The sequence below is a fragment of the Platalea leucorodia genome, assembly GCF_965183815.1.
Source record: "Platalea leucorodia genome assembly, chromosome: 7".
NCBI classification, from domain to species: domain Eukaryota; kingdom Metazoa; phylum Chordata; class Aves; order Pelecaniformes; family Threskiornithidae; genus Platalea; species Platalea leucorodia.
In genome coordinates, this window is record NC_138829.1 from 63,765,314 (window position 1) to 63,791,656 (window position 26,343).

The 26,343-nt window shown below is 36.0% G+C and overlaps 1 protein-coding gene across 1 annotated transcript in view; it reads right to left on the reverse strand.

Moving 5' to 3' along the window:
* The window catches only part of SPON1 (spondin 1), a gene marked incomplete at both ends in the record, with an annotated part of 198,452 nt that overhangs the window by 139,812 nt on the left and 32,297 nt on the right, over positions 1–26,343 (reverse strand). Inside the window, one exon of the mRNA XM_082317144.1 lies at positions 17,460–17,593. Coding sequence (XP_082173270.1) covers positions 17,460–17,593 — 134 coding nt within the window. The remainder of the gene's footprint in view (positions 1–17,459; positions 17,594–26,343) is intronic.

A 26,343-nucleotide genomic window follows, 5' to 3' on the forward strand; every position in this document is an offset into this window, starting at 1 on the left:
ACTGTTTGAGCAAACCAACCAGACTTGATATTTGATGTTGGATGAAACACGGTAATGTTAATGTGAAGTTTATCAATGTTGCCATAATTCGACATTTACATACCTGCACAAGGATGAGTGCCTTTTCTCTAATAGATTAGTCAGATGAAAAATAAAAGCTGCTCACTTCTAAAAAATTCAGTGCATGCATATACACCAGAATATCCTTCTTCAGTTTTATTTTTCAACATTTCACCCATACTGTCAGAAAACGTAAATGAGAGAAACCCCACAGGGAGAGCAAAGTACTCGAAAGTTGTCTTACAAATTTGCTCTAGCTTCAAAATCCTTTTGGTTGTCCTTCATATCATACTTGGGTCTACCATCATATGCATACACAGGAGCTCACTGACTTCAGGACTGATTTGGCCATCATACATAATACAACAAAAAACTCTAAGGGAAAACACAATTATATATGCTGCTATCTTGTATTTGTCCTCAGAAAATCTCTCTGTTCCCTGCTTGAATGGCCACAAGACATAAATATTAAATCTAAAATCTTCAGGATAAAAACTCATACTGACAAAATCATTTCTGACATGTATACTACACCTATTACTTGGGGGGAAAAAAAAAAAAAAAAAAACAAACACCACCAAAGGCAAAAAAGATGAAAGAATGAGTTTGTCTAGGACTCTTGAGAAAATTTCACAGTGCTTAAAGCCCATTGCTATTCATGGGCTGTATCTTCACCAGGTATTTTGCTAGCCACCGTTTTTTGTAGCAAGTACCATCTCCATGAATTTCAAAACTAAAGCATTATAAATTATATATATAACAAATCCTAAAATCAAAATGAAAAATAAAAACAAAAAATAAAACTTACCAAGCATTGTTTTATTTCTGCTTAAAAGGTCTATGCAACCTGTATGACACTCACCCACTTGCACAGGGAACTCAAAAGACTTGATTCCCCTCTGGGTATTCAAGAGAAGCAAGAAAAGAAAGAGGCAACCATGCCCCCATTTTCAGTCTGTAGCCTGCTTTACCTGCTATGGCAGGATGCGGCAGAAAACAAACCACACAGGCAAAGGCGACATTTCAAACCCTCCCACATGTGCTACTCTTCACCAGTGCTCAAGGTCCTTGCTGTCACTACATGACCTCTCTTGGTTTTGCCGTTATTGCACAGCGAGTGTGGACAGCTCTAACACAGTAAAAAGTATATTTGCCCTTTTACAATATTTCTTTTAATCTTTATATCCTATACATATTCCCCTCCCCTCCTGAGCCACCTTCCCCCAACTCCAGGTTGGGGAGTTACAAGAAAAAAAATATTTTGGCATACTGTATTAAAAAACCAAGATAAGTTAAACATCAGCATGAGTACCCAGTTAATGAAGCTTGAAAAAATTCCCCAAAACTTCAGAAAAATTGTTCTAAACCTTTAATATTTTTAGGGGATTCAGGAAGGAAGTAAGAGAATTCGTAGATAAAAACAAAAATATCAGAGCTGTCATTCTCCAACTATTGTTTTGGCAGAGGTGTCAACTTACAATATACTGAAGTTATATTTTAATAAGTAAATTATTTGCTTGTACAGACAAAAATTGTATGTCAAGAGCAACATCCTAACCAGGTCCACCCACTTGTAAAATACTGATTACTAGGTATTCAGTAGCAGGAATCCAAATTGGAATAAAGTATTTGATGTTTTTAAATCCAGAAAAATCTTCACCTCATTTCAGCAGACATGAGCCTGAAGGTTAAAGCACCACAATTAACAGAACAAATTAACACCCACTGAAACTAAGCTAACTTGATTTGATATTAAAATGCTTAATACTACTTCTTAAAAGAGACCTTAATATTATGAGCGTATTTACCTAGGGAAGTTTAATTTTGATGCAGTACCTTTAGTACTTGAGGTTAAGTCTAACACCACAAATCCACTGGAACTGGAACCATCAGAAGAAGAGACTTGCATTTCCTTAGTGCAGCTAAGACACAAGTTTCAAATTTCAAGAATTAATACCTGTTACAACTGAATCTCTTCTACCTGGGCTTTTCTAAGAGCTTTCGCTGACAGCTGAGACTGCAGCCTATTGAACATTCAGACAGTTAACGACAGGAGATACTGGTTGTTTACGCTGAAAGATATGAGTGCAGAGAAATGAAAGAAAAGAAAGGTCCATTAAAGATAAAAGGGTTGAGATCCGTAAATTTTCCACTTTTCTCATTCTGAAGGGACAGTATATGGGAAGAAGGCACAATCAAATTGTATTTGAGAGATAGTTGAAAGACCACCCTGCTCATACAACACAGAATTACCAAACAATGATCAAATTAATCCATGAAATTATTCTACATCATTAGGGAGGTTTTCACCAAGCTGCTTCTTATTCTTTGTTCAACACCTGCTGCAACAAGTTTGTGGCTGAGGACAGCATTGGGGTGGTGCCTCTAGTTCACGCAATTGTTCTGGTTGCAAAAATCAGTTGCTGTAAGGATTTATAGCAAATATTGTTGCAAAACTTTGGTACACAGATTTTTGGAGAATGCAATAGCAGGGAACCTGTACAGCAGGGCTTTTGTGCTTCCTCTTTCAGGCCTAAAAATGACAAATGCAATACAGCCTTCTTGTGTCTGATTAGCTGCCACACCAGTAGCACTGGTAGCAGTTTTGCTACAACAGATCAAAAAAACAAGCTGGCCCCAGTCACCTATGAATACATAAAAATAGCAATACCAGAACTGTGCTCTTCAGTCTATGTTTGGGAATGCTTAGCAGCTGCTCGGACAACACAAAAATGAAATATTCACATGTACTGCCCCTATCATGATGCAAATAAGATGTCTCCTTTAAAGTATACTCTGCCAGAAAGCACAGAGCTTCCAATACTTCTATTGCTCTATGGACATTAATATTAACAAACCACAGATTAGCCTCAGGAACTTTCAGTAACCTGATCTCTTTTACTGTGCCCTAATCAATATGGGAACAGAAGGTCAATGCCCAATCATTTACAAACAACACGTACACATAGGATTGAGGAAGATTTTGAAGGATTTCAATACAAAGTTACAGCACAAATCACCTTTGGTTCACTGGTGGAATTTCAAAGTATATTGACGGAAACAGTGCTCAGGGCATGTATACGTTGAACCTGAATAGGACAACATACAAGGAACACTCTAAGCAGGTCAGCCCGGCAAACAGACTACAGTAATCCTTGAAGTTTAAAGACAACAAAAGGCTGGGTCAATTGTAATTTTACCTGATTCAGATTATTGTGTGAAGAGAACACGATACTGAATGTTTGACTAGGTTAGGAGAAGGTAAAGGCTGGGTGACAGAGCCATTTTTGAATAAGGATTGGTGCAAAAGAGATTTTATTATAAGCATGGGAATTGCCACGTGGATCAGTTGTGAATTAGGCATCTAAAGGCTCAAAGCAGTAAGAATCAGGAAGCTGAATGGGATGACAAGGTATATTCAGCGTCTAAAGCAGCAGATGACCTGGGCCATATGAAGTAAACAGCAATGGCTGTTACTAGGGCACAGCAGAAACAAAAGGACCAAGAAAGTAAATAGAGAAAGAATTGCTGAGCACGCTACATGAAAATCAGAAAAATATTCTTAGGGTTACAGAAATAGCCATGTTGAAAGGTGCAGAAACAGGTGTTAGGAAATGGATCAAAAATTGTCCAAAGATATGCACAGAAAAGGCAAGGGCAGTCTAGTCATATCTCTTTGTTGCGGCAGTGGGTTGTCAGACTGTGGATGTGATTACATGTAGATTATATACATTAGCTTCCCAAAATAGGCTGGGGTAATGAAACTCCTTGGAAGCCACTGATTCCTTCTCAAGGTGGTTTGAAGCCTTTTCTATAAAACAACATATAGCAGCAGGGAGAGGGGAAAAAACCCTACAGTATCAAGAAGCCTTTTGCCTCTGTGGGACTCCTAAAGCCTTGTTGACGCAGATAAAGGTCATCATGTCATGGAGGAAGTGATTACAACTATGCTTAAAGGATCAGGGATTAAGCAAAAGCTACACAGTCTGTATCTCCCTCAATCATCAGGACAAGGAGACCACATGAATAGAACTATTAAAGGAGCATTTTGAACAGTAGTAAGTAGTAATGAAAAGGATTAAGATGATAAATTACCCTTCATATTAGCAGCTTTGAGAAGCAGGCATATACTAGGAACTGGAATCCAGCCCTACCGAAGTTTTATTTGGAACAAAAGGGGCAGTTAATTAGATTCTTAACTTCATTAGAAACACTGAGAGGGAGATGTTTTAACGTGGATAATTGAGATACACAAAGTGCGATTAGAGATACCGGAGGAAACAGAGCAAGGGATCAGGCATTGTAGAGACGAGCAGGGGTGCTCCTTCAGATATGTGTATAGGAAATAGGTGAATTGATTATGTGTTTGAGACTGACACCCAAACACTGCAATTTAAACTTTTCCAATAGGTGGTTTGGATTTCGAAACTGAAGCAACAGGGAAAACAAATCTCCTGATCTTCAAAACAAAAACATAAGGTATACCTATATGACTTTGCTTTTCATAGCAGGCAGTCATTTGCTCCCACCAAACATTTACACAGAAAGAGAGACAGAAAAAATACATGCTTTGAAAATTAAAAACATACAATTATCAGATACACTGATGTGGAGGGTGTTTTGAAAACCTAGATGTGCCCTGCAATCTTATGCTGCTGCTGATTGCGAGATGACACTCTGTTGAGGACTGACCTTCTACTGAAATCAATTACCAACTTCAGTTTCACTTAATCAGAAGAGAATCGCAGCCTGAATTTCTTCTGATGCATGAGTAGCCACTGGAAAACTAGAAAATTATAAGGACAGCACTTAAAACTTTATTTTTGCTGAGCCAAGTTGCTTACTGATAAAGACAATGCAGAAAACACTTATTTGAGTATTTGTGAAATTTGTCTCCTCTTCATGAGTTTAGCTTTATTTTACTTACTCGCCTGAACAAATGTAGTACTTTGTGAGTAGAACTATGTGTGGCAGAAATATAGACTACTACTATAAAACTGGCAAGAATGAAGAGCTGTTTGTGTTTCTTCACTACATTGAAGACAGTGTTTTGTCCATGATTTACTCAGAGAAATTAGATAAATGCTTGTTCATTAGTATTTGTTACCTAAAGTAACTCTGATGAACAAGAGAATTGCTTTATGAACTGTCATGAAACGGTGGCACCTCATTACATGGCATCATCTTTGCAGCGTGGAACATTTTTCTTTTTGTATACGAGTTCCTTGTCTCCTCATGTATTTACTTCAGCAAACAATTGCAAGGCATGAGAGAGCACACCTTTTTTTCTATGTACAGAACAACTGTATATTCCATTTTCAGAGAAATCTATGGGAAGAAACATTATGATAGGTAATCTATAGAACTTAAATGAGTTGTTGGTACATATTAAGGGTATACACTACCCTTAGTGTATACACTGTATATGTATAGCTACATACCCTGTCTGTGCAGTGAGCAAGCATCAAGCTTATTATCCTCCTAATGAACAGAGCTGATTCCTTCTTCAGACAAAGGCTGCTATGTCTGCAAGCCTACCCTTTCTGCAGCAAATGAAAACCCAGAAACCATTAAAGAAATCAAGTGTGCTTTCTGGTGCATTGCAAGACTTTAAACTACATTCTGCTGAAGCAGTGAACTCACTGAGCAACAAATCCGTTTCTTCAGGAAAGCAGTGCAAAAAGCATTCAGGGTGCTCTTGTTCAGATAGCAAAGATACTTAATGCATATCTAATCACGCAGAAAAGATAGAAAAAGTGGGTACCTAATTACTGCAAGGAAAAAAAAAAAGAATAGCCTACCCAATTATTGGTTGCATTTAGTATTTCAATCCTTTCACAAATCCCTTCAAAAAATTGTCAAACCAGATAAGCAGAAAGACAACAAGAATCAATTCAACAGGCAGTTTACACGAAGAGCAATTCCTTTTCTAAGTGGTATTTTCTTTTCATAATTTCTAAAGAATTACAATAGTAAATGTAGCTGCCCCTTTAAGGAAACAAATGAGAATTGATTTTGTGGTGCTTCATACGACAAAAAGAATTAAGATAAATACCATGTTCAGGTTCTGAGACCCTTTTTATACAATACATCACTCTCTAAGAGTCTCTAGTTAATATATTTAAATCCACATGAGAATTTAAATACTGTTTAATATAAGTAAGGATGGCAGAATCTGACACTTTGTTAATTCATCCATTTGCCTTTCATACTGAAATATAGATATGCTTGAAATTTTAACTGTAAAATGTGCTATGCAGAGCAGTTCTAGATTTTTGTGGGCATGCAGACAGTTCAGCAAATATTGAACTCAGCATGCTAGAAAAATTTTGCTAACATAGAACATTTCATACAAAACGGCACACCCAGTATAGCTTCTTAAATTTAACTGCAGGTTTACTTATATAGAGTCATATACCCTCATAGAAACAAATAGTCTTGAAATACCTGAACAGATTGTATTATGAAGGAGCAAATGACCAGTAAGATGTGCCATCTTTATGGCTAATTTAAATTAGAATTTGTAACAGCTAAGAATTGCCATAGTGTTGTAGGATTGAGACCATTGTTGTGGTTTAACCCCATCCAGCAAATAAGCTCCACACAGCCACTCGCTCACTCCCTGCCCACCCCATGGGATGGGGGAGAGAATCGGAAGGGTAGAAGTGAGAAAACTCATGGGTTGACAGAAATACAGATTAATAGGTAAAGCAAAAGCCACGCATGCAAGCAAAGCAAAACAAGGAATTCATTCACTACTGCCCAGCGGCAGGCAGGTGTTCAGCCATCTCCAGGAAAGCAGGGCTCCATCACGCATAATGGTTACTTGGGAAGACTAATGCCATCACTCCGAACGTCCCCCCCTTCCTTCTTCTTCCCTCAGCTTTACATGCTAAGCATGACGTCATATGGTGCAGAATATCCCTTTGGTCAGTTGGGGTCAGCTGTCCCGGCTGTGTCCCCTCCCAGCCTCTTGTGCACCCCCAGCCTACTCGTGGGTGGGGTGGGGTGGGGTGAGAAGCAGAAAAGGCCTTGACTCTGTGCAAGCACTGCTCAGCAGTAACTAAAACATCCCTGAATTATCAACACTGTTTTCAGCACAAATCCAAAACATAGCCCCCTACTAGATACCATGAAGAAAATTAACTCTACCCCAGTGAAAACCAGCACAACCATACACTGCTAATTTCAACTCTCCTGTCTGGGTCTGTAGAAATTTTGAATAACACAGGATTTTGCCAAGATATTCTAACAGAACATTTTATTAAAGCCTCCTAGTCACTGGGCACATACTGGATAAAATCATTGGTTACTAAAATTAGAAATGAACCACATTATGTTACTTAGCTTTTTCATTATCTCATTTCATCATTACTAGACCCAATTTGCCCTTCACTTTTGTTGACATGAAATAAGAGTACTATGATACTAACGTAAACAACATTATGTTTGTATGACAGCAGGCCCACTGGTGCTCCAGTTTTAATATAGAGAAAAAAAATCTCTTTATCTGTAAACTGTAGAAATGGTATGACATTTTGATTTGTAAATAAAATACATATTTTAAAAATGTAGCATACTACATTAAAATAACGTGTTCAGTTCCTGACATAAGACAAATCACTTCCTTAACATGAGTTACCATGCACTGAGAAAGCTTAATTTCAGTTCATGTTGTTATAAAAAAAACTGATTTAAAACATTCAGTAATAAAAACTGAAAACATTTTTAATGTCATCAATAGTGACTCTGCTTTATGTTTTGAAAGGAAATCAAATTATGACTATCATGATTATTTCTGTTCCTTTCCTCTCTTTGTTTCCCCTCAAAAATTGACAATGGCATTGAAGTCAAATTAAACATCTGTTTGTAAAATAAACTGGAGTGCTACTGACAGCTGCTGCTGAATGGCAAATGTTCTACAGCTGTTGGACTCCTAAATTAACAATGATTTTCATTTACAAACAGCAAACAACAAGAAAATTATGGAGTCTTTTTTTTTTTCATCCTACTACTTGAAATTTATGAAAATGCAGACTCTACTAGAGACTTAGTCAGAACGAAATCATAGAATCACAGAATGCTTTGGGATGGAAGGGACCTTTAAAAGTCATCTAGTCCATCCCCCAATCAGAGTTTACTGGTTTATTTCCCCACTTACAGGGGGCAAAATTCAGACAAAATCAGATTTCAGTGCAAGATACTTCAGAGAACTTCCCTCCTTATATGTCTTAAATCCTTTTTCATTTCCTCTCCAGGATATGTAAATAAAATATAATAATTCTTTGAGGATTTATCTTTCTCCAACACAAATTTTGTCAATAAAAAAATACTACCGAATAAAAATATTTTCTTGATTTTTCATACATCTTTTTTAGATTTGTAAATACTCAGATACATCAAACTAGCAGATTTTTTCAAAATTTTAAAATGCTTACATATTAATTACATCAGAACTAGATGGCAGGATTTTTTAGACAGCAATGTTCATCTGTTCAAAACAAATGAATTTGCTTTTTCATATGTTTAGAACTCAGATGGAACTCACTGAAGAGTTTCAAGTTCAGTGTGGTTATGCATTCATCAAGATTTTCATTAATAACTGGAATGATGGAATAGAGAACAAGTTACTGACTGCAGAGTAGCAAGCTGCAGTTGCTTAAAATGCAAAACAGTTCATAAATCTGAGGAATTCTGAAAAAACAGTAATTAAATAATACTAACACAAATTCCTAGTTTTAGATAAAAGTAATTATTTGCACAAAGACAGAAAGGAAAAAGTCGATGAGAAAGTATTTGATAGCAGGATGAAGGAAGCCTAGTGGATCAGGAGTTGAACACAAGTAAATGCTATTCTCTTATGAAAAACAGCCAATGCTACAGTGGAAGCACTTTCTCTAAGACCATGTGGAGTCATGTAAGGCATCTGTAGGATTACAATGCCCAGTTTTGGGTACCACAATTCAAGGACATGGATCATTTGGAGAAAGTTCAGACAAGACTAATGAGAACAATCAGATATCTAGAAGGGGAAAAAAGATTGAAGGAGCTGGGGTTGAGTAGCCTAGAGAAAAGACGACTGAAGGAAGGCATGGGTTGAAAAGAAGGTTACAGCACCTGTAGCAAAACAGTAGCAATGACAGGTAAGTATTAGCACCACTTCCTCATGGGGACTGCCAAGGCTCCACTTTTAAGAAGAACAGAGGTGCACAGGGGCTACTCAACCATAGTTCACCCTATTGTCATACTGTTAGACAGTAATAGACTTGCATATTTCACCAAAGTCCCTTCTAACATAATTTGCTATGGCTTCCCTATTTATCTTCAAGTTTTGGATCAGAAAGTAGAATTACTAGAAAGCACTATACCTGACTTGCTACTTCATATGATTTTTTCCAAGTACACAATTTAAGCACATAGTAAGTATCCTTAGAACAGTGCTGAGAATCTAGAAAGACCAAGAAATTCAGCACGTATAATTGTTAAGAAATAAAAATGAAAGTTTTAAATACCCCACATATCTTTGCTGAGTACCAAATGAGAATACAATTGACTTCTGATCAGTTCTGTGTTTGAGTTTGTGTCAATTGTTAACCTTAATGATTAACCTTAATTGCAGCGTTTCCCCAGCAAGTCTGGAGAAAACACGATGATCAAAAAGAGAACCGATATCGGTGTCTTATCACAAAGTATGTTGTACTTTTCTAATGCCTGCATTCCTACCTCACTGCACATCAAAGCACACAATTTTTTACTTTTTGTAGAACAGCTTGTTTTGCAAAAATAGAAGTACTTGTGCAAAATAATAACCGTATAGACCAATGAGAGTAATTGCATGTTACTTCCATTTACCACAAAATGCACCATAACACTGATTTTTTTAAATTATCATAGGCATTTTCAAGGTACAGTGTGAATCAGTTAAAAGTGTTATCTTTCATAATAAAGCCATAACTATATTCCCCCAACCACTAGAGGAAAGACCATCATCCTCTCCTTACTCTTTTTTTTTTTCCCCCCACATTGTTTTTCTACTGCTTTGTACTCGTCGAGGAATAAACCCATCTTTCAGTAGCAAAACCATTAAGCTGCTTTGCAACACTACGCATTTGCAAACAAAACAGCACATGAACGAATCTAGCTAGATTTTATAGGATTACTATATTAACTGTGCTGTAAAAAAGATTATTTAGAAGACCATAAAATTACAAGAAAATCCATTTACAACTTTCCAAATTCACGCACTCCCATTGCAAAGTTAAAGAAACAATATTAAATCTGTGAGAAAGTGAAAGTGAAACAGATTTTTGTTTTAAATGTAGATATGTTTAGTCAGTAGATCCAGGGGGCTGCTACTGTATATATTAAAATGCAAATATGCATTTTTACAATCTAATATTAGAGCTGCTATAAATATAGAAGCTGTATAGAAATGCAGAAGGTTATTCTTTCTTCCTAATACAAGTAAACTCTCTGTGGGTGTTTAGCTTAAAAAATGAAATATAGGGCTGTAAAGTTAGTTACACTGCAAAGTTTAAATTTTTGTCCTATTTGTTTTGTAAAAAAAATTTTAAAATAGCTGGATGAAGAAAACATTTAAATTATTTTTAAGGAATTAGAATAGTGCAATACTAACGTATAAACTTTTCTATCTTGCAGTGTTTTACAAAGAGTCTCTAGCCTCTGGCTGCTCTTGAGAAAACAGAGGCATTGAAAAATGAGTTGAGCTGTATATGATAACCTAGTGTGAAAGATAGGAATGGACCCAAATCTACTCACTTCCAATCCATGTCCCTAGCCATTTAAATCTGTGCACATTCCTGTGACATCAACTGCTAAAAGTGAAGAGTGGGGAAAAATGCAAGCAGGTCAAAAGAATAGCATATGGAAAATTAGTACGTTTTCTATATATCAAAGGTTGTATTTGTTCTAAGGACTGTTAGGATGCATAGAGATATCTTAGATTGCTATCTCAACTGTGTAGAAATACATAAAGTGTCTACATAAAATATTTTATTTAAGCAATGCACAAAGAAATATTAAGCTATACTGCTATTATCTCTATCACAAATGAAGTTCAGAAGCTACTGCTGTTGTCATGTGGTAGTTAACTGGAAGATACAGATTTATATTTTTTTAAACTATTAGTACAGGAATTTTGATCATTTCTCTGCATGCATAAGACTCATTAATTCTACTGGGAAAAATCAATATAGCTATTTGTAATATGAGAACTGTTATCTTCTATTGTTCCATAAACAGCATATAATTGTTACTGAGAGCTCTTGCTAGGCAAGGAAGGCAGATTGTTCTGTTTTTCCTTGGCCATTATAGTTAGTCATAATGGAAAGCTTTCAGTAAATGTTTTATAACTCAATTGCTCCACTATTAGCATTCTAATACACGGTCAGGTAAAATTGTTGACATGTAAGTATCTGGACAATTGCACAGAAAGACTGAAAGGATAAATAGAAAAGACTGAATAACAAGCTTAGTATCCAATTCAAACAAGCAGGGTTTTTTGTTCTTGTTTGTTTTTACACTTTGAATATTTAGAGGCATAATTTTATAGTGAATTCCTCATAGCTCTTCAACTATGTACTAGTAGCTCACCTGCTTCAAAATAAACAGTGTGATTTTTCAGTAAGTACAAATCCATGAATCTCTTTTTCAAGAAATACAACCCACAAGTATTCAGGAATCCTAAAAGAGCACGTAAAATCATATTTCACATGTTTTGTAACAAATAGGATACATTTAAAGAATACATCCCATATAAAGCATTTTATAATAAATATTATTTATTATAAACCATTTTATTATAAACCATTTCCCTGGAGATGGCTCAGAAAACATTTTCAGGAAAAAACAGCAGAGACATTATGACAAATACAGTGGATTTCTGGAAGTGGTAATAAACACTATTTATAGATACGGGATTTTAATTTGTTGGTTGTTTAAGCATGATATGTACAGCAAAAATAACTAACTTCTCAGCAAGAACTTTAGTTACATTTACCACACAAGACACATCCATTGCCTGAGAACTCCTTTATTTCATGAGCCAGAGAACTATGCTTTCTTTCCTAAAAGGTAAACTGAATATACCTTATCTGCATGTGGCCATTATTTACTACAGTAACAATTAATCTCAGACTCCATGAAAATCACCAAATGTGTAAGGAAGAAAAGATAATTACCATCTAGCAATACTTGACTCTTCATGAGATCTACACCAGCTGACAGATTTAATCAATTTGGATATTAACAAGATTCTCCCTACCAGGAAATTTTAATATCTGACAAGCTAAGACAATTTACAAAATTTTCTTTACTCTTCTTTTATATTACAGAATACTAGAAGTACTTGCAGAAAACTATTTTGTCCTGTATTCTCCATCAATTACACGGGTCAGACCTTTACCTGCTTTTTCAGTACCACATTGAACTGAGACACTTTATCTTGAGGAATACAACTAACCAGTCAAATCCAGAAACTTGGGGCTAAAAACGGCCTAAAAGAGGTGGTTCTCCATCACCGCTAAGAAACTTTTAATAACCATTTATTGCCTTTTTTTTGTCAATCGTGTAAATCACTTACTGAAATCTGTATTTAAGACTTTCCTTGTTAAACTAGATAAATCTCTGTTAGCCGTTTTTTTACAGAATTACAGTCTCTGATTATTAGCTGTCAGATATAAAAACAAAAAAAGGCACGTGTGCTGTTCTACTCTTGCTGAAAAGTAAAACATGCTAAACCAAGCATGACAGTCTACATGCAGAAAAAATTTTAAAAATAGTTAAAACTGTTTTCGGACTCACTCATACAAAATATTAAAACAGATTGATTCAAACCCCTGAAAATTTCTCCACTTCCATGTGACAACAGAAATACCACCAGGCTCTGCCGCTGTTCAACTATCTATATAATTAGCTTTTATATAAAATTGCACATAGCAAAAATAATTATAAATATCTCTCAAAAAAGTTTTAACAGTAGGTTTTCAAAGATGCTAGAAAGCGAATGCATTCTGAAGAGCCCAGAAACCTAGTAAATAAGTTTTAGAACAGAAACTTTTATCAGAAGATGAAGGAAATGATCTGGTCCTCCCATATTGCGCAATAGTACCTTAGTGTCTGATCAATCACAACGACCAAGGGAAAGTAAATAGGGATAGAAAGACTAAACACTGCATTGTGAACACAACAACAAGCAGACTGCGTGCAGCATGACAGCTCAGAATGGTTCCAATAGATATCTTTAACCACAGAAGCAAGAAATACATTGTTGTAAGCACTTTCCTGCTCATGCTGATATTTGGGTAGCTTCTGAAGCTAGCACAGATGCTGAGGCAGCCAAGTGAATCCTTACTGCTAAGTAAGATCTGAGTGCATTCTGTTGATATATCTTTTTATAATAACTTTGTTCCACATAGCAAAGCTTTCTATTCAAGTACCTAGTGCTGTGATGAGGTTGACTACACTATCCAGCAGCTGAGGATGCATTCCATTTCCATTAGGTCATTCTAAAAATCAAGGTGCTTAAAATCATCTTGCAGTGTCTGGGGCCATCCCCAAAGTGATATGCTGTTTCTCTATTTCATCCATCTGCAAAAATCATTTTAAGAGCTGGTATGCTGGAGTCTGTGTACCTTCCTATAATTGGATTTAGCCACACAGTGTTCCTCAGGCAAGTAGAAAGAGGGCTTAAAGCTTGAGGGTCTCCCAAGCAATGTGTAACATCTAAGCAAGGTCTTCTGTCTTGTGTCTTCAGTGAGACTCAAGCATAGGCTTAAACACTTGGACAAACAGAGCCTCAGCTATTGTTTGCATCCCAGAAGTACATTCAGCACACTGGCAGTTTCAATAGAGTCTGAAAGGATTTGAACCTTTAGGCTATTTTACTGTCATCACTTAGTGGGAATGAAGAGAATGGATGAATTGTTCTCAACTAAGCAAGCAATTACAGTGCAACATCATATGTTAATCCACCTCCCTCTTTTTTTTTTTTTCCCCAATTCTAAGTTTTCACACAGAAAGAGATGTTTTAGAAAGCAAAGTAGTGATGATAAGTAGAATTCAAATATATGTTAATTCTCCTAAACTTTGTATTTTGCAGTCACCCAGAAAGCTTGCATTACACATATATGTGCTCATACCAAAAGATTTAGCATCCCTTGCTGAACCCAGGAACTACAGGTAACCATTTGTCTGTGTCATGTTATGCTTGTCACAACCAAACTGATCACATGCACTATGCCTAGAAAGCACTGAGAAGACTGCAAGCCAAATGTGGGCAATCATGAGTTTCTATCAAAGGTATCAGACTTCACAAACCACGAATAAAAAATGTTCCCAAACCTCAGTACTAGTCCAAGGAAAACTTCCTGGAAGCCTCTATACTTAATTATACCATTATAAGTCTAAAAAACCCCAATATTTGGCACTAAAACCATAATAATTTTTTTATGAATCAGCTATGTTTGTGACTACTTTTCTATATATTGAAGTCATTAGACCAGGACATAGCAAAAAGGAAGAAGTATATCCTTATGATTCAAAACAGGCTCCAAAATGCTACCATTCTGTTCTGGAAATTCTAAAAGAAAATGAACAGATAGTCTCTGAGGACTGAAACAGATATGTATTGATAATCAAAAATTATTTGCACTCCATCACTCAAAGAAAAAAAGAAAAAATACAGAAGGCTTCTGTTTTCTCTGAAGTTCAAGGTTTCAGAATTTTTCCATGATGAGTTTGGACTTAACTATTTATACTAATAACTGCTTTTAGACTTTTGTTTTTATTATATCATTAAAGCTCTCACAAATGACAGAATAATTTTGAAAATTGCGTCCAACATTTCTATGGTATTCTATGGGAGCTGACCATAAAGAAGGTTTATAAAGAATGCTGACTGTAAATTCTAACTCAGATGTGGTCAAAGCTTTACGTACAGAAGAAAAAATGTAAATGTTGTTAATGCCAAAACCACACCAGTGATTGCTGTGTATGGTGCCACGGAGGACTGCACTGCAACGCAAACAAATGCCACATTATGATGTTAATTTCTGGCATCAGCAATAATAATGTTGACTGTTTCATTCTTTCTTTGAAATATCCTTGGGGAATGGAGCAGTTACCCTCTGAGATCAATAAAGCAACCATTGCGAGCAAGCTTGTATTTTTCACTTACTTTTTACTGGAAAGTACCTAACAACTTCCTTTCAACTTCACCAGCACATACACACCTAAGATACCCACACGCACTGTAAATAAGCAGTCATAACACCAAAAAACTTTTCCTTTTCCCGTGAACTTCAATTTCTAAGATGTTCTTTTAGCTTCCCAAAGAGATTATGGGAACTGGTGCCAGGCAGCTAATTTAACTCTATATTGGCACTTCATTGGTTTGTTGGCACTGCTGATGTACATCCAGCAGCCTGAGAAGGTTGTATGCTGCTAATTTAATCTGTACATGCTTTAAAGCAGTGACAATTTCATACTTTTGTGTGTATAGCATCAGAACTGCACTTCTGACCGTGTTATTTTTTGGAGCCTTTCTTGAGTTTTCTACAATAATGCGAGTACTTCACAGTGTAAAAATCAGAGTGCTGAACATCCAGCATGACTTGACCAGCAGAGAGGAGAGAGAAGGAACATTTATCAAGGTTCCCTCAGTTGTTGGTACTTTACTACATTCCTTTGATGACAAGACGCAGGCAGGCCCCTGAATCAACTTCAGCCACAGATGTTTAAGTTTCAGTGAGAAAAGTATAGGTCTTGGTTCTTTTTTTTTGTAATGGCAATTCTACTTAGGACAGTAATGAAAAAAAAAAATCCATCCACTTGTGTTGTTGTGTATCATTATTGGATTAAAGTGCAAATCTTGTCTCTTTAAAAGGATGTATAAAACATCATCACCTTATTATTACACTACTGAAGTAGTAAGTGCCTCAAGCAATATTTGTTATACAACTAAGAGGGAGGCAGTCCTGAGGGGAAAAGCAAATAGCTTTACTGATAAACAGCTCAGCAACACTGAAAGAATCTTCTTCTTTGCTTGTTGAAAAATTCCATATATAAACTTTAACACACAACCTGTCTGGCCATCCAGCAAGCTGCAGGCTTCAGTTTTGCTGCAGTCCAATGTACACTTGTCTGTCCTGAGCTTAAGAAAAGACTGTAAGTGTATTCTTGAACTGCTTCAGTGCACATTAAAACAGATAATCTTAAAGAAAATTATTTTGCTGATATTGAGAGGCAGCAGGTAGAAGTGCACTGCCAAAGATTTGAGACCATTCCACAGCCAGTGTCAGGGCTGGGGCTAGATCACCCTCATAGACGTGGAAGAGGAAGGTGTTTTATCTCTTGTGCCAATCAGCAAAAGGAGAAGAAAGTGAAGCACAGGGTGAGGGGAGGGCAGCCTGGACCAGTTCTGCTGGTGGCAATTTGCAGCCTGTTCAGAAATCAGTTGCAATTTTAACAACACATTTTCATGAATTGGTCTGAACTACCTTCAGCCCAATCTTTGTGCTAGCGTCTCCTTAAAAGCCTGGAGGTGTTTTGTGTCTCTAAAGGCATCCCCAGTGCTGTAAGAGTCTTTGAAATTCTTTGGTCTACTGCAGGGTACATCTTAGCAATTGCAAAGGCTTATCACAGACATAGATTCAGAGCAAGCAAAGAAATCCCAATTGTCCATGCATATTTGACCAATCTGTCCTATTAAATATGACAAGCAAAATCTTAGGAGTCAGGTCAATGTTTCTCTGACAGTTTCCTCTGATATTCTTCACAGTAAGAAGTGACTTAAGGTTTCTACAGACAAATGAGTGGCCCTAAAGGAAAGTGCACCTACATAATCTTACCTTTGTCTGTTTCTTAAAAAGCATGAATACACATGGTTTAGAAACAGACTGTAGAAATAATAGGAAAACACCAGTAAAAGATCACCAGCTCTAAAATGAAAGCATTCACCTCTAAACAAATAGATCTGATTTTACTGATAAAGGTCCATTTAGAAAATCCTGACTCTACAGAATGTTCCTATTATTCATTTCAACTAAGATCATGGTTTTTACCTGAATCTCAACCAGATGGATGCAATTTTGATTTTAAAGATTCAGAATTTTTAGATTTTTAGGTGAAATAAATGGCTGTGAGCCTACCAAGTTCAGTTAGGGTTACCAATTCAATGATTACTGAAGGCTTGGAGTAACTTTTGAACACTTGGGCTTTAAGTTGCTAACGTTTAACTTTGCAAGTAGGACTTGGTCAAGTGTGTCAAAGGAGACAAAAGCATCTAAGAACTCCAGTAGTTCTTAGTCTAATAAATATTAGATTTATTATTAACTGAATTTTACTTTAATGGTTAGTTTAATATGCTTTAAAATACTTACTTCAGAATTACACAGCCTGTACCGGTAGGAGGAGCCGTCCAAAACACTTGAATGCGTGTCCTTCTTCTAGGTGTGCTCTCAGTAACAGCAACAGGACAATTGCTCATGAACTGGGTTTCTTCTTCATCTATGATCTAAGGAAATATAAAGAGAAGAATTGGAAAAGATAAGGACATACATAACCACTGTCTCTCAAATATGTTTTGTCAGTTCATGTTTTCCTTCAGTGGGATTATTTATAATACTCTCTGCTTAGCTCAGCACTACTGAGGTAAATTTATTTATACAATGCAGATCACTCACTGAAATGAAAACAAAAAGCCCACAAAATAAAGACAGAAGAATATTTCAGTTCTAGGTGAGCAGAATTTAGTCCTTTCTGAGCATGGCTACAAATAACCTTTTTTGTAGATCTTGATTACTGGAGCCTCCTATAGATGTTAATGAACTGAAAATAATAAAAGATGCATAATTTCAGGGTTTTTTTTACATTATGTCAACTGGTTAGGACAGATGGAACATGCTAAAGAAGAAGGGCTTTCATTTTGTTTATTATTTATTTGTTTTTTAAACTAACGTTTATTTAAATGGTATTATTCTTCAGGCATCAAAAGAATCTCCAGGTCAAAAGAGGTAATATATGCATCATCATCATCTATAACTCAGAGACTGTTATTTAGTCCAGTCTGCACACATTTTTGCTTTTTTGTTTGACTGATGTTTAACAGAAAGGTTTAAGTGGTACAAGTCAACACAAAACCAGAAGGGCTGATTTGGAACTCATGTTGTTCTAAGGATTTTACTCAAAGGTGTCTGTGACAAAATAGCTTTCTCACTACATATGTACTTCATGGATTGTACTTTAAGCCTTCTGTTCATCACATCTCAAAGAAAATTCATCAGAAGCTGCCAAATTTTATTTGGAAACAGGCAATGCTGTGATATTGCCAAATTTCTCTTCAAAATTCAGTGGTCCACTTTCATTCGATGAAGCCACAATTCACGCTACGCTGGGTCAAGATTCAGGAAATTAATTACAAACCTTACTATTTTGAGAAAGAAGCTGTATTTATCCATTTATAACAAGACAACTCTGAAGGAGCTTTTTCAGAATTCTGGTTCTAATAACACACACACACTTCTAGCAGATTACAATTAAAAAAAAAAATCTTCTAGCAGTATATGTAACTTTAAACAAGTATTTTGACAAAAATACCATTTTACATTCTGAAAAAGTGGCAATATCTATAGTTTGACCAGATCTGCTTCATTGAGCAGGCATCCGTGTTGTCTCACCCAATGATACTGCCAGCACTCCCAAATATTTTTAGCTGAGCCAACAAACATTTCTTGTTTTCCATAGCAGAATGAAGGGGCACTGGCCCAGAGGAGTGCTGAGAAACAATTTAGCTGTCAATAGGGTAATGGTTAATGAGTTTTAAATCCAAAGCCATTAATATTCTTCAACTTTTTTAACGCTTCATGGAACCTGTGTAACTAAACACAATGTGTACTGCTACTACTTTGCTAGATTTTAATTAACGCGAAGCACTGGGAAGCATGGGATCTAGTGTAGGCTTAAGCTGGCACTGCACAGTTTCTACTTCCACTTGGTACAATTTAATGCACTTAACTCAAGCACCGAGAAATCCCTAACCTACAATTCTGTCTTGGCCATCAACTGCTTTTATTCTGTCTGCCTTATTCCTGCAACAGTAAAATAAAGAAATAAAACTGTTTATTTATCTCTCAGAAAGGTTGTCTCAATTATTCAGGACCATATCAATTGACCTTTTATCCATTTCTCACAGTAATTCATTCTCAATCAAAACCCAATTTTGGTGGAAGCTTTGAGTGAAGAATGGATGATTTTATACCATCTCATACAAAATAAAACACTATTTCACATTATATAAAAGCAGGATGATTCCCACTGAAGGGGCTCTTAGGAGGTTATCAAAGTTCTTAAAAAGGACAGCTTTTTGAGAAAAAGAGAAATATTGCAAATTACTGTACAACTTACACTAGCTCCATATTCTCTTGCCAGATGCAAACCGCTGCTCTAGTATCATAATTCACATCCTTAGATAAAAGCTTTAAAAATATGTTCAATTCAGGTCAAGAAAGATTAAGTAATTACAGGTAAGTGTAAAGACTTTACGACTAATCAGATGAAAAATATTCAACAATGATCAATAAACCTTTCACATATGTTGATTTTTCAAAATCTAGTTTAGCTTTTGTCTGACACACACTTCATCAATGAATGTTTCTTGAGAAGCCCAACTGAAATGAATCCATGTTCTCAAAGCATAGAGTTGCTATTTTCAGCTAACAAGAACTCAGCTGCTTTCATATCCCTAAATATCATTCCTCCAGCAGTCATCATTGTAGACCCATCTGTGATGCATTTGCATGTTAATTCTTGTCTCCAGGTGAGTCAATCCTACTTTTTCCCCTGATAATGCATGGAATCACAAGGAACACCAAATCTAACAACTAATATTTAAGGAAGGAGTTGTGAGCAACTGTAAGTTGTTATTACAAGCCAGACTTCTGGCTACTGCAAAACCAGAACCCGAAATATTTGTTTTAATTCTAGATAGTCATTAGGTTGGAGCACATCCATGCCCTTTTCCAGTAGCAACAAATGAACACAGAAGTGCAGACATATTTTGCACTTCTATAGCCTACCAAATTTCTGCAACCTAGCAACTTATGAATTTTCTCAAGGAATACAGATGCCTATAATGAAATAATTTAAAAGTTCTGCTTGCATTTTAGAACACGGTCCTGGAAGAACAGGAAGTGGTTGAACCTCAAGGCTACATCACGATTTCCTGCATCACTAACCATGAAAGCAAGAAGATTTATGCAATAAGTGGCTACTGGGAAAACCTGACCATAAAAGAATAAGATCCTCCAAAAAGAGTTCCTTGGAAGAAAAATTAGACAGAAGCTTTCTTAATAAAGACTCCTAATCTTGACAGCATACAGTAAAGAACTTCTAAACTAGCTGGAAAAACTCAAATGCCAATTGATCTGAAAGGATTGGGAAAAAAAAAGTTATTTTAAGATATTTTATGAAACTCAGAACCAGATTCTAGGAGTTCAGATAAGTATAAACCCATCTCAAATATATTTGTTAAAAAGATTGTTTTTTTCCATATCCATGGAGGTTTGATTCTTTATAAAAAGTTCCTAGGGGCAATACTGAAAGGGTTCAGTACTTATGCAACAGGACTCCAAATGACACAACACTTCAGGGTGGCGGATGGTATTATTGCACTCACACATAACACAGGAGAAAGCAATAGCATCCTGGCCAACTTGGGGGCGGGGGGGAACACCAAACAAACATATGTAATCTCTGAAAATAATACAATCCTGATTTTTCTTCTGGAATCAAGTCAGACCACATAGGCCTGAAGGAAAGAATTGGCAGGAAAAAGGCATGCAGATTAAAATGTAGCATTTGCAAAATGCTTGCTAAACACTAGGTTATCTGTAATGGGAAGCCTTACATTTTCAGGAATGGGCCAGCAAATTAAGTACATGTTGAAGAAAAATCCTAAAAACTAAAATAAACACTTGGCTGAAGAATCTGAGGTCTCAGAGGGGGGGATATCTATGTGACTGATTCTTTTGAATCCACAAACACAAATGACATTAAGTCTTAATGTTCTATTTACGTTTTGGTGTGTTTTGGTTTTGTTTTTTGGGTTTTTTTTTTGTTATTATTATGATTGTAATATTATTGGACCAATTTATTCCTCCAGGAAAACTCGTGTAAATCCTGAACAAGATTCTTGGAGTTAACCTGGATTTGAATGAATGTCACAGAAAGTAGAATTTGGCTGAACTTGGGTAAATCTACAAACATGCAAGTAAGGGTATTAAAAGGGAGAATTTACCAGCTCCAGGCTCAGTCTTGCATTCTTTGCATATTCCAAACACTGAAGAGGTTGAGGGCAACTTCTGGGTGTTCCTGAAAAGCCAGACTGGATAACTGCTTAGCTGAATGAGTTGTTTTCTTTTCTCAGAATTGGAACATTTCATGCTGAGTGATAGAGCTTGCTATCTGTTTCTGATTTCTATAAACTGTTAGTCAAATAAACTAAACTAGGCAGTTATCCTCTCTATCGTTAAATTTATATCAGTATTAAAAGAAAAAAAAAGTCAAAATGCTATACATCACGAAGAAAGGAATTAGTATCAAGTACAAAAAGAGATGAAGTTACAGAAATCCTCTATTGGCTTGTGTTCACTTCCTTAGTTTAAACCACTAGCTAGGATCTTCAGAGCCATTTCTTGTTCTGTGGACACATCATCACTTTCCACCCACTGAAACAGCTACGTTCTACTGGAAGAACCAAGTTTTTAAAAAGAAAAAAAACCAAAGTTCACAAGATAAGCATTTTTGTGGGCAGTTTTCTTCTTTGGAAGAGCTAATATGGAGTCTGGCTTCCAGAATGCTGCAAAACTATCTTCTCCTCGAGGAAACTTTCTCATTATAAAAAGAACCTTGGGTCTACATTATGGTAATATTTGGCCTTTAGGGATTAATCTAGAACAGAGCTTATTATATGGAAGGGAAGACTAATGATGAACAAAGTCAGTTTAAAAAAAATCTACCTCAAAGATATGCATCACATGACCCATTTCTTTGACTAAAGAACACAGTATTTCCTTCAGAGTCTGTGCTTACAATCAGAAGAACCAAAAGAATCAGAGCTGGAACTTTTTATGAAGTGTCAGCAATCAGTCTTGATGCAGACTACGATTCAAAGCCGTATAGCACCACCAAGCACTGCTGGGCTCTCAGTAAGATTTGTCACCTTTAGCACTGCACCTGAAGATTGGAGTTGTCTGATAACTAGGCAAACCTTGGAGCACTGGAGAAAAGTGTGCAAATCGATTGAAGAAAGGCATTGCTAAAATACACTTGTAGATCATCACTATGTTCAGGTAACTTCTAGCACAGACTACATAGATATCCTACAATGTTGTAACTGGAAATCAAATTTAGTTCTGTAATCATTACCTGAGTACAGACTTTATCAAGGAAAGATGAAATGCACTATATGACATGATGGTAAGTTCCATGAAAGCAGTATCAGCACAAGTTATATGCCTCTCCACCTGCCTGCCTCTGTGTGTCCATCTACCTCCTCGTTTTTCATCCCAGACACAAGGTAGTTAGAATCGGGGGGGGGAAGACACTTTCAGCTCTCCAAAAAGTATGATGCCAGACAGTCAGATCAAGTCTTCGATGTACATTAGTAAAAGGAGAGGAAAAAATAAAGGATTTATAAATTATCTTCCAAGAAATGAAGGGAAAATAAAAAAAAAAAAAAAACACCAAACAAAAAAAAACACCCAAACCAAAACCACAAAAAAAACACAAACCAAACCAAACATTTTTGTGTAAGATGTTCTAAGGAAAAGTATTTGAATTCTGTCCAACTGTCCTTCTCTTTTTTAAAACAAACAATTTTAATAGCGTGTTTGTTGCAAAAAAGGCTGTGTTGGATGATCAAAAGATAAAACAAGCTACCGACAGAATCCTGTCTGAGAATCTTATGTGTTAAAGAGTCCCAAAAATTTTTGCTATCAAAAATCTTATAGTCATACTGTACTGCATGTTGCTGTTCCGTCTAAACAAACCTAAGAGCTATGTTACACCTATTGTAGGGCAGGTAGTAGGGTCTATTCTAAGGTGCAATTCAACCAAAAGGAGGAAGAAAGCAATTCTATGTGACGAGAACCTGAAGCACATTAAAGATAAAGCACTACATTGCCAGCTTTTACGCTAAACAGCCTTTCCTGCCTGAGAGACTGTCTATGGAAAGTTTAACAAAACAGCAATTTCTTCTTCACTTAATTCAATATATATGGAAAGAGAAGACATATATTGACAGAGATAGGTAACAATAACTTGACAGCATTTGGTAAACGTAAAATGTTATATTGTATATTTTTTCTTGAGTTTGAACCACTCTCAGTTAACTCAATCAGTGTTGTAATATGTTGAATTATAAGGTTTATACTTGTAAATTGAAAATGGCCAATGAAGTAAAAGCTATCCATGAAGCTCAAGAGGTAAATGAACTTAGATTGTTCTGAATTGAGACAGTTTTCATCTAAGTCATCAGTAAGGGTGGACTTAAGGTCCAAAGTTTAATCTTTGTTTCCTATGAATTTTTCTCCTTAACTGTAATATTAACATTCCTATGAAAACAGTTCGGTAAATTGATTCAAGCTACGTTATCAGACTATATTACTAGTATTTTTGACAGATAATCCATCTTCTCCCAGATAACATATTACTTTTATAATCTCTAACAGAAAAACTATATTAGGCACAGAAAGCTGTCATTATTCTCATAGCTATAAGTCTCATTGGGTTCCATCTATAACTTTCTTTAAAAAGTAGCTATTTTGACCAAGAAAAATCCTCTCATTTCATTTTTGAAAGGCTGTTAGTAAATACTAAGTTCCAGCAGGGAAAGAGCAAAGTCTTTTTAAATAGTATTGCCTTATGAAATCCCTTCAAAGATTCTAGTTTCTTAACACAGCCAATACTATCCAACAATCCTCATCAGAAATGAGAAATTATTTTGAAGACTGAACTTGCTTTTCTCACCTTGGCACGTAAAGATTCAAAGTGCACCAGTTGACTCTTGCCCTGGCATAAGCAACAGAGCATACAAATTCGTCGCAGCATTAGGGACATCAGCACGAGTAAATTGTGTAAAGGAACTTCTTGTGACATTTCGTAGAAAAGCAACGAGTCACTCTGTGCCTTGCATGACAAATATAACTATTCTTCATGCTTCACGTTCAGCTTACACCGCTCCTTATAACATTTGAAATGATGTATTAGGATTCTGGCAAGATTGAAAATTTTAGTTTCAAAGAAACAGGACTTTTGGCTCTACTTGATGTATAATTTAATCAAGTTAGACCTAAATCTAGAGTAAATTTACTCTACACTGAACAATTCAAACACATTAACTTGTGGGCTGGGGTTTTTTTTCATTACATTCAGGCAGTAGCTAAAAGACTGAACTTGCTTTTCAACGAAATCAGGGTTCATTTATGGTCTAAACACAGTTTACTTTTGGAAGCATGAAGAAAGCAGATGAAAAAAGCGTACATTTTATGAACACTCAGTCAAATGAAAATGAAGAAATATTACTTTAAAACTCTGTTTCAAGGACTAGGAAGCAGAACTGTCCTATTGCAGCCCTAAAACAGAATAATAACCACTGAGGATGATGGAGACACCCAGCAAGGCTACGCTGTGGCTATCCTTTGCTGGCCCTCCAGGAACAGAGTCAGCATTAATTAGAGCAGTCTTCTAGCTGCAGTTCCCTTCACCTGAGCCAAGGCCAACCCAAAAGAGCAGTTGTAGAGAATCAAAATCAATACTAAAAAAAATAATAAAATAGTAAAAAAAACCAACAGAGCACAACCAGTTAGGCTTCTCACTGGCTCTCATGGATTTCTCGTTTCTCTCCTCCTTATAACTGGAAGATCAGAATGCAAACAGTTTTTCCGAGATTACAGAACTTACATTTCAGACAAGACTATAACCACAATAAACCAACAAAGATACATGCAGGATTCATTATGTAATATTTTTGCAGAGAGTTTATTTATATTCAATGTTATAGTTGCCGAACTATCTCAGTATGAACATTATTTATTTGGCAAAAAATAACCACTATTTCAATCTGATAAGAAATTTTCACAAGGAAAAAATAACTTTTGATAGGTGGTGTCTCAAGTGCTTTCAGCCTGGGAGAAATGTTGCTGCTGAAAGGTGTGTTATATAAAAAAAAAAAAAAAATCAACCTTGCTATCAAGGATCTTTAGATAACAATCACTTGAAAGCAGTATAAGTTTAAGGATTTTGTATATTTCTTGTGCAGTCACTACAGTTAGGACCTTTCATTTAAGCTTATAATACACACATTTCTTTGGAAAGAGAAAAAATCGTTGCCATCTCTCCTAAATATATTTGCTGCCATTTTATCTAGTTATATATAATCCAATTAGCTACCCCATCTTTAAGACCCCATTTTAATCTGATTTTCTAGATAGATAAAAGGCATTGGAAGGTTGTGCAAAGAAAGAAATGTTTTCACAGCCTCATAAAAGAAAGTGATATAAAATAAGGCAATGTGGATGCAACACTTGACTGGAAGTGAGACGTGACTTGTATTGCTGAGCAACCTTTCTCAAATCACTTTAGTGTAGTCTGGTTCTCAATTGTGAAGTGGGGATATAGACATTGAGCTACTTTGTCAAAACAATATATTAGATGATCTACAAAAACATACTTAATACGTTGTTTTACCTCAAATTGGCCTCAGACTTCATAAACAGGAGTTCTTTGGGAGGAGATTAAATATGAGATGCCAGATCTTCAGCCTGCTCTGTGATGTGCCAATAGCTCAAATTAGGTAGAAAAGTGGCTTAGAGAATCAACTAGTAATTCAAGTCAGGGAAATCCAGAGAAGCCATAAAGTTAGGGTGGCCCCCTGTGTACCAACCCTCCACCTCATTTTTGTAAAAAGAACAGCCAAATTCTGTCAAAGATCTCCCAGCTTGGTGCATTGATGGCCACGGAACCCAGGAAGCAGAACAAAAACAAATCTGGCAGAGCTCCAGTTTGACAATTGCATCTTTTACAAATGAGAATGCTTTTTCAGCCTGTCAAGGGATTGCAGTACAATTAATTTAAAAAGGAAATTTAAATGTTGCTAAAAAATAAGAACCTTGCTTGCAAAAAATATTTATATTTTCATTTGGCTGCACACTGGGATTAGAAGACAAACATTATTTACTTATTTATCCTGCAAAAGCTGAGATACAT